This window comes from Haplochromis burtoni, unplaced genomic scaffold (genome assembly GCF_018398535.1).
Source record: "Haplochromis burtoni strain Fernald_Lab_line unplaced genomic scaffold, NCSU_Asbu1 Contig_582, whole genome shotgun sequence".
NCBI classification, from domain to species: domain Eukaryota; kingdom Metazoa; phylum Chordata; class Actinopteri; order Cichliformes; family Cichlidae; genus Haplochromis; species Haplochromis burtoni.
Genome location: NW_024582943.1, coordinates 266,023 through 275,359, shown reverse-complemented (window position 1 = coordinate 275,359; position 9,337 = coordinate 266,023). Strand labels below are relative to the sequence as shown.

Here is a 9,337-nt window from a genome sequence, read left to right as displayed (position 1 = left end):
TCTGTCTCATCATGGTCACTAAATGCACAGTAATGGCAGATCGCGCTAACATAATATGCACTGTTAGCTGATTATTTACCTGCCGCATTAACGGGAGAGGACGTGCAAACGTTACCGAATTAAAAACACGACATTCATTTAAGGTCATGTGTGTTTTGTGAGCAAATGCTTTTGCATATTCGTCGTGTTTCCTCCCTTAAATGAAATATCTACTTTTCAAATATTGCAAGTTGTCCTGTTGTCATCCGTTCTCGTGAAGTGTAACCAAACTTTTGAGCGTTTGAGCCGCCGTGTTTCCTGCCAGGTAAATGACGCTCCGCAACGTGGTGACGTCGTTCTGGAATCGATAATCGACTGGAATCGATAAGGGAATCGTTTGCAAACATGGCAAACAATTCCAAGGAGTTGAAACAGTGGGAACCGGTTCTCAACAAGAACCGGTTTTCGATACCCAGCTCTACTTGCTGCTGTAAATCAATTTCTCTTGTGGGATCAATAGTCTATCAGGGAGCCCACACCCCTGACGCTTGAGGGTGTTTCATTTCAGCTGGAAGATGTTCAAACAGGAACACTGGTACAGTCTGGAAAAAAAAGTGTTTGGCAACCTGGTGGGCATTCGCCTCCCATTGGGGAATAATTGCTGGGAGGCCCGTTCAGCCTCTGTTGCCCTGCTGTAATGGCTCCACTGATGCCATCAAGCTGGAGACTCGTTGGATGGAAACATGTCGAGAGCCAAGTGCACGATAACAGTAATCGTTTTCTTACTGCAAACAAAACATCACTACCCTGCAAACACAGACTGTGTGTGATGCTAGGCTGTGTTATGGAAATCTCTGATCAGTAACAGCTGTACAGCCTGACCAACAAGTTTGTTTTGGTAACTGAGCTTCTAGTATTCCATGACTCTGTTACTCAGCACTGATCAGCAGCTGTACTGTGCATTTTCCCCTTATTCTATAATGCGAGTTCTCCTTCTCTCTTCAGATGTACGTAGATGCTCCAAACGCTCGTCAGTCAGTGTGCAGAACATTTTTACACTTTTTACCCTGACTGTGAAACCTAAACGCTGCATGCTTATTGGATAACAGCTTGTGATGGACACATCTGGCCAATCAAATATTACAGATGTGGGTGCTCAGAATATTGATATCTTTATTTCACAACTGAAATGAGACTCAGGAGGAAAACAACAGTTCACTAAAAACATTTCGATTGTGTACGATTCCTGATGGAGTTCATCTTCAGCCGCACAGTTTCCATCATTAATGTTATCTATCAGATGCAATCAAACTTCAGCATCCCCCACTCATCAAGAACCAAAATAAACATCAGATTTGGATGTGGCGACCGCCGTGAAGCAAACAGCCACTGTCTTTAGAATTAGCTCGAGTAGTTAAAGTGATCAATGAAACCTCAAACATTACAAAAAAAACTTAACAGTTCAAGTTTAAAATGTGACACAAACTAAATCTACATCGACATGAGAATCTGGACCCAAAGTATCAGGAGCACATTCAGCTGGAGTCGGGCTTGGCAGTCTCGCTCGTTGTTTTGGACGTCTTCAAGTATTTCTAGGAGAACATGGACAGAATCCATAAGAAACCGATTAGAGCAGAACAAGTTCTTTGTGATCAAACAAATGTGTGGACATGTAAAATGGTCTGTTACAATCAGAGCCTAAAGTATAAGATGAATCTAACCTACGCCAGGTGTGTTTTACCTGTAAGGCTTTTATTTTGGTCACGTTAGCAAACTTCTTGCCTGCTTAAGTCCTACTTATTTAAAGGTGCACTCAGACTGGTAATAAGTAGGAAACAAAAACCAGACTGAACTCCATCGTCATACATCCAGACTAATAACTGCGTGTTGCTACCTGCAGGGTCTCGTAGTGTTTGCGGGTTTTGCAGTGGCTGATTTCAGCCTCCTTGGAGCCGCTGAAGAACCGAGCGCACACCTTACAGAAAAAACCCGTCTTTGGGACCAGGAACTCCATACCTGTGGATGGACACACAAACACACAGAATGACTCTTGGTCTAACTGTGGGGTGCATTTTAGCAGTAATGCATAAATCCTGCTGACTCAGAGTTTAAATTCAGATGTCAGGACATCCAAACAGCTGTGAATGAGCCATGCTAAACAAATACAGACAATACAGTTTCTTACCAACTGGGTTGCTGGGGTCAAAAGGAGGGAGGGAATGTTCTGTTTTTCTGGGAATTTCCATTTCTAATTTGGGCTTCTCGCTCTCCTCTTCAGCATTGGGGTTTCTTTCAGATTGCTCCTGTTTCCCTGCAACAGACCGGACAAAAACAGGGCTTAACTCAACCCCTCGATCTTATCCCAGGTGACCAGTGCTGTTTGTTCAAACAGAGTCCAGTGATTTCTTCGGGGGGCAAATCTGTGTATGGCACCATCAGCCAACCACTTCTTCTTCTTAAAGTGCTAAATGTAAGAGGCTAAATGAATCCACCTCACCAGTTTCTGCAGCTGTCTCTCTCCTGTCCTTGTTCTCCTGATCCTGCACCGTCAAGTGTTCCTCCTGTTTGACCAATCCCATCTTCTCTTCTTCAACAGACTCACGAGGTTTCAGAGGATTCTCCTCATCGCCATCTTGGCTTCTTTCTGCTGCTAAGGAGGAAGCTGCTGCAGGGACAGGGATGGGAACACTTTGGTCCTCTGGGGCGAACTCAGCAGTTAATGAGGTATCTGAAGGGCAATGACAGACTTCAGGTTCAAGTATGCCACATACAAAAGGGCTGGAAAAAAACATGATTTATTCAGAGTACCTGGCTGAGGTGTGATGTCAGCCTCGGATGGTTTATGCACTGGGCTGTGTGCAGGCTCGGCTTGTGAAGCTGGCGGTGGGGACACAGCAGCACTGGGAAGCAGATCAGCTGTTACATCCCCCTCAGGTGTGAGCTCACACTTCGCTGGAGCTGCTGTGACATCAATGGCTGCGTCCTAGAAGTAGAAAACAAGAGGCGGCACATGCTGCTGTAAAGTTTCTCACTCACACTCAGGTCCACCTCATGTACCAATGACACAAGGATCAATAATGCACACACCAAACCCACATTAAAATCACTTTCTCAGCATCTCTAAAGTTAGAAATATCCTGTCTCAGAGTGACGCTGAAAGACTAGTTCCTGCATTTATTACTTCCAGGCTGGACGACTGTAATTCATTATTATCAGGACGTCCTAAAAACTCTCTTCAGCTGATCCAAAATACTGCAGCAGGAACTATTTCTCCCACAGTGGCAGTAAATCCAGAACTGAATTTAACTGCTACACAACAGGCTGCAGTCCCGAGACTAGCAGCTGTTGTTCTAAGACTCCCCAACAGATCTTTTTGATTTCTTCTTATCAAATATGTATGAATAATTAAAAAGTCATTAAGATGGCAATTACTGACCGAAAGAATGGCCTGCTTAATAATTGCCAGATTTGTAGCAGCCCTTACTCCAGCTTCATATCAGGATTTTAAAGTCTTCTTTGAGCTCTGGTGTAGATTTAGTTTCAGTTTGACTAAAGAACTGAAACACAGGATCTTTGTTTTTACCACAAGCCTGCAGCATCCATTCTGGGGCGACCGTGGCTCAGGGGACGCGCATCTGTAACCGGAAGGTCGCCGGTGCGATCCCTGGGCTCTCTGTCCTGGTCGTTGTGTCCTTGGGCAAGACACTTTACCCTACTGGTGTTGGCCAGAGGGACCGATATGGCAGCCTCGCCTCTGTCAGTCTGCCCCAGGGCAGCTGTGGCTACGACTGTAGCTGCCTCCACCAGTGTGTGAATGTGAGAGTGAATGAATAGTGGCATTGTGAAGCACTTTGGGTGCCTTGAAAAGCGCTATATCAATCCAGTCCATTATTATTCTTGGATGTCTGTGGGTGCAGATGAAGCAGTGGAGTCATGAAGATTAGGAGACTTAAAGTGTAAACATGGATAGAGTGATGGAGACAGGAAACCAGCCTGTGGACAGCTAAAACCAGGAGGGTCTGTGGTGACAAGAAACCAAACAGACCCATAAATAAATAAATAAATAAATAAATAAATAAATAAATAAATAAATAAATAAATAATGGCGGTGTTACCGGTCACCCTCCTAGTAGAAACACCCGTGGTATCTATTGGAAGCTCCTAAAGCTCGTTCTCTGGTTACTGCATTCACACAGGTGTCCGTGCCGCCCGCCTGGCAGGGTGATGGAAGCACCCCATCAGCCTTTACAGCTGAGGGGTAAAAACATATTCTGGGTATTTCTTCTTTATAATCCCCGAGAGCCTCCATGTCATTTCAAGGTTAAATGAACTGCCACCCCTAGTGACAGGTTGGACTTCAGAATTCACCGAGTATAAAAACACCAGTGGCTAATAGGAGAACAGAGCATCGGCTGAAACGTCCTTAATCACAAGTGATAACCGCAGGAGAATAAAAGTCCCCACGGTGAAGCTACCTGTGGAGTGTCCTGTGGGACACATGTGGGCGGGGTCTCCCCTTCTTCTGATCTTTCGAGTGGAAGCTCGGCCACATCTCCGACTTCGTCCACTGTGACAAAGTCACTCATGTCGAACGGGAACTCATCCAGCTCCTCCTCCTGCGTTCAGGGAAGGACAAAGAAACAGAATTGCGAATCAAACGATGCCCTCCACACGCTTTAAACTTCAGCCTTTGCGTCTCCTCACCGCTTTGGTTTCAGCCTCCATACTGTGGCGCTCATCCCTCCCGTAGCTTTGCCTGGATCCCTCCGACCTGGAGGACAACCTCGACCCCGATAAACCGTTGCCGTGGGCCCTCTTCCTCTCCCTTCTTTCCCTTTCCTTCCTCTCCCACTCCCTTCTTTCCTCCTCCCTCCTCTCCCTCCTGGATTTTTCAGTCCACTCCCTCTTAGCCCTCTCCTCCTTCTCCCAGCCCCTTCTGTCCCTCTCCCGCTGCCTCTTCATTCTCTCCCTCACCTCCTTCTCCTTTCTTGCGTCCTTTTTCTCCTTCTCCTGCCTTTTCACCTCACCTTCCACACCCATCTGGTTTTTGGTCATCTCTTTAGTCTCTGTTGCTTTTTGGCCCAGCTTAGTCTCTGTCTGGTTTTCCCCCTTTTCTCCACTGGGGGGTGCTGCTCTGCTGCTGGAGTGGCCGGTGGGTCCTGTTCTGCACTCCACAAGCAGCGCATTAACCATGGCTTGAGTTACCTGGTGACGTTACAGCAGAAACACTGTTTTAATTGTCAAAAATCATTTTGTATGCATGTAATCACACGTTTTGTGCGTACACACCTTGGGCAGCTCGGCTGCTTCCTCAGAATCTGCTTTGCCATCCAGGCGAAGTGGCTGTGACTCTTCTTCTGCAGGAGTTTGTTCACGTTCTGCTTCAGATGCACTGACTTTACTCTCCTCTGTCGTCTTGATGTCAATGCCTGACGTTCCCGTTGTGTCTGCTTCTAATTGATTCTCCGGTGCAGAGTCACAAACCGTGAGCTCGTCTTTTTCCACGTTACCGTCTTTGCACGCTTCTAAAACCTCTTCAGCTGTTTCCTCCCTGCCCATCATCTTATTAGCATCTCCATCGCAGTGTTTTTCAATCCTCTCCTCGGGAGACTCTGAACTGTCTTGGTGTGCTGCTCCCTCTCTGTCTGCAGACGTCTGCTTTGCTTGGCCATTCGCAGGTGTATCCTGCAGATGCACACGCACACGCACACGCACACACACTTAAGAAAAGCTGAATCTCCAGAAATGAGTAAATGTACATGGACCCTCTTAACTATAACCAAATATCAGTGGTAGTGACCTCAGGTGAATCGTGAGGGGCAGTGATGGCTTTGGTCTGCGTGCTGGCTTTGGGGTCAGGCTTGCGGGAGAAGAACAGCGGGTTGTTCTGGATTATACACGGAAACGCCTGAAAGCGCTTGTACACGGACAGGGCCATGGCTGCAGTGGCCATCTCACAAATCACCTGAGCAGGAAAAGAAAACGTGACGTTAAGCACATGAGATTTCTTTGTTTTGCAAAATATTTGTCGGGACTGTGAGGGGTTCATGTGGATGTCACCCACTGCATTTTAAATGCTTACTCTCAACCACAAAGACAAACAAGCTTGTTAGCAAACTGCATCCATAAAGTGTATGTCTGCAACACACAGGCAAACACCTGTTTAATGCTATAAAGTTGAGTCCTATGTCAGTCTTTACAACATTCCTCGAGGTGAATGGACTCGCAGGTTTTTAAAGCCGAGCAGCTGAGTGCGAGTCCTGGAGAACAAAGTGGTGCACAGCTGCACAGACGCATAGCTCTCACCATGCTGCTGAGCACGAGGGTCTTGATGACTGTTCCAAAGCGTCGCACCAATTTCTCGACTTCAGAGGACCCGCTTGGTGTGTCGGGAACATTCCCAATAACCAGCAGGCTGTTCCAGCCGACTGGAGCTCGACTCTGTAACACGCAGCAACATTTAATGACTTGCAAACTAGCACCGGATATGGTTGTTGCTTCATTTCCTTCAACTGTATTTTTGTCATTAGATTTTATTTAGGTCGAGTAAATAATGAATAAATATATGGAACATGGAAAAAATGTGTTCAAAATTTCAAAATCCACCTTCGCCTTTTTCTCAACTTCCTGCATTCACACAATGTTCAGAAACATGACCTGTCACTCAGCGGGGATCTACAGGGGTGCCCCCCCTACAGCTACTCCAGTGCAGACAGTGCAGTTTATTAAAGCAAGCTGACAGTAACACTTTTAGCATGGCTACAATAAACCTTAAATATACCACATAGGCGCCAAAGATATGGGCTACAGAAAATGAAGCTATAGACTATATGTATATGAACGTGTGTACTTACTGCATTTGAACCACACTGAATGCACATTACAGAGCTAACACCTGCATATGAGTGTAAAATAAATGGCTCTGATTTGGTCTCTAGATGCGCCCCTGCTCTGACCTTGAAGTCAACGTCACTGAGATTCAAAATGGTCCTTTTTACAGCACACAGAGCTCTGGTGTTAACAGGTGACTTTTGGGAAGCCTGACCTTTGCTCTGGAGGTCACTGTGATTTTTGTAGACACACTTCTGGTATTAATTTAAACTCCTACGTCACTTCGCTCTCGAGCTATCTGATTCACAAACCACCACCAGCCTTTCATGACTCAGGGGGAAAACTCAAAAGACCTCATAATGTTGGAATGAAGGACATGAAGATGTACTCACTAATGGATCCACTGGTCCCATCAGAAGATTGTAGAGCGCCACCTGCATGAAGAGTGTTGTGTTTAAATCAATCGTTGTTTAAGGAAACCAGACCACATCTTTCAAACTTAAGATGCATGACACAGAAAACTAGAAGTAACAGAGGAGTAAAGACAATCCACAGCACAGTCGTACCGGTGTGTTGAAGCTGATGTGTTGTTTCAGGGGGGTCAGTTTAACCTCACAGTCTTTCACCTTGGCAGGCACAAACGTGTGGACCTTTACCATCTCCTGAACAACGTCCATGTCTGGCACTGACACAAGTGCCTAACACACCAAAGGAAAGTCATTTGTTACACAAACAGCATCATCATTTTCCACTTTCAACATTTCTGAACAAGGACACTGAACAATACAAAAGGAATCTATACAGGAAACAGTCTGCAGACATATTGCTTATGGACACTATTAAAAGTGAAAACACACTCTTACGAAATGTGTTTACTAATGCAAAAAGACGAAGGGGGAAATCCCACTGATCCAGTTCCAGGTACTGGCTTTAACCATCCTAGTGCGAGCTGATCCGCAGCCAGGCAGAAATATCATTTTGTATTTATGACATTTATTGAGAAACTCACCACAGAGACAGTTGAGGCTAGTCTAAGAGTTAACCTACAGAAGCCAAACCCATGTATGTGTAACATTAGCCTGGAAGAGTTGGTTTAGTCAACAAAGGTAAAAAAAGAACCTGAAACTGTCAGCTCTGCTTTCAGTTGGTTGAAATCTGTGCATGCATGGTCACTAATAAGAGCAGGTCACATGACTCACTGCTGCTAGCTGCATAAAACAAACTTGTGAGTTGCTGCTTGGTGATGAAACGTGACATCCTCGACGTCATCAGTCATATGCACAGATGTAATATCTAAAGCAAACTGATGGGAGAGACGACACTTCAGTTCCTTCATCTTAACCTGAGACTTTTCAGGTGAGGATGTCTGTCTCACGTCGCTGTGCAGCTGTGTCAGAGCACTTCCTCATCTATTAGAAACAACAAAGTTTAATTACTAACCTTTCCCATTTGTGTTGCCAGGATGATGTCAGAGGGAGTCCCAAAGGGCTGGATCAAGTTAATGATGTCACATTCGGACCAGCCGCTCTCAGGAAGTCCTGTGATCAGCAGCCTGCCTTTCTGTATGAGACAGGCTCGTTTGTATTAACCGATGTCTTTCTCGTTACTACTTTTCCCAGACAGACATAGTGGAATATGTTACACTAATTAAGCTTCAGTATACAGATTATGTACCTCACTAGACGTCTTCTGGTCAGCGTTGCCTTCTGCAGCTGAGGTGAGAGGGCGACAACATGAGTTAAACAGAGCTTCCAGATACAAAGGCAGCAGCCATGAAATAGTCATCTGCACATCAGCTGGGTGTTTAATTCATCTAAGACAGACAGTGGAAGTCATGATGTTTGGATTTTGTTGAAGTGAGGTATTTGGATCATGTAGTGATGACTGAGTCTTATCTTCTGTTACTATGACTACATTAAAAGTTTGCCAAAACAATGTGGATGGAGCAGCTCTCATTTCTAGAAATATGGACAAATTTATTAAACCCCCCAAAATATGACCAGAGTTGGGACCAGGAAGCAGAGTTGCAGTCTTACACGCCTCTCTGCAGCTTCTCTGCTCCTGCTACCCCCAAAAACCCATCTCCATGGAGACTGTGTCAGCTTCCAAACAGACAAAAAACAAACTAAAAACCAGCAACAAACAACTTGAACATAGAAAATCACAAAGAAAGAACAATACAGTATCCACATCTGAACCAAAGAGTAAAACAGTGAGATGTGGATTATTAAATATTAGGTCTCTCTCCTCCAGTTTGGATTCAGGAGACAGACACTATCTCTACTTTCAAGATCAGGCTTCAAACTTTCCTTTTTGCTAAAGCATATAGTTAGGGCTGGACCAGGTGACCCTGAATCCTCCCTTAGTTATGCTGCAATAGATGTAGGCTGCCGGGGGATTCCCATGATGCATTGGGTGTTTCTTCTTCACTCACTATGTGTTAACAGACCTCTCTGCACTGAATCATATCTGTTATTAACCTCTGTCTCTCTACCACAGCATGTCTTTATCCTGTCTTCCTTCTCTC

General features: G+C 45.2%; 1 protein-coding gene across 4 annotated transcripts in view; it reads right to left on the bottom strand.

The window, feature by feature from the left end:
• Positions 1-1,132: 1,132 nt before the first annotated feature.
• Positions 1,133-9,337, bottom strand: part of LOC102308061 (zinc finger protein 638) — a 23,542-nt gene continuing 15,337 nt past the window's right edge. For all 4 annotated transcript variants that reach the window (XM_005948193.2, XM_042214526.1, XM_005948196.2 and 1 more), the window contains 14 exons: positions 8,485-8,522; positions 8,251-8,370; positions 7,377-7,508; positions 7,203-7,244; positions 6,286-6,420; positions 5,780-5,944; positions 5,269-5,664; positions 4,684-5,184; positions 4,455-4,595; positions 2,788-2,962; positions 2,477-2,707; positions 2,165-2,290; positions 1,874-1,995; positions 1,133-1,571 (listed from right to left, as the gene is read on the bottom strand). In XM_005948193.2, coding sequence (XP_005948255.1) covers positions 1,515-1,571; positions 1,874-1,995; positions 2,165-2,290; positions 2,477-2,707; positions 2,788-2,962; positions 4,455-4,595; positions 4,684-5,184; positions 5,269-5,664; positions 5,780-5,944; positions 6,286-6,420; positions 7,203-7,244; positions 7,377-7,508; positions 8,251-8,370; positions 8,485-8,522 — 2,381 coding nt within the window. In that variant the 3' untranslated portion in view covers positions 1,133-1,514. The remainder of the gene's footprint in view (positions 1,572-1,873; positions 1,996-2,164; positions 2,291-2,476; positions 2,708-2,787; positions 2,963-4,454; positions 4,596-4,683; positions 5,185-5,268; positions 5,665-5,779; positions 5,945-6,285; positions 6,421-7,202; positions 7,245-7,376; positions 7,509-8,250; positions 8,371-8,484; positions 8,523-9,337) is intronic.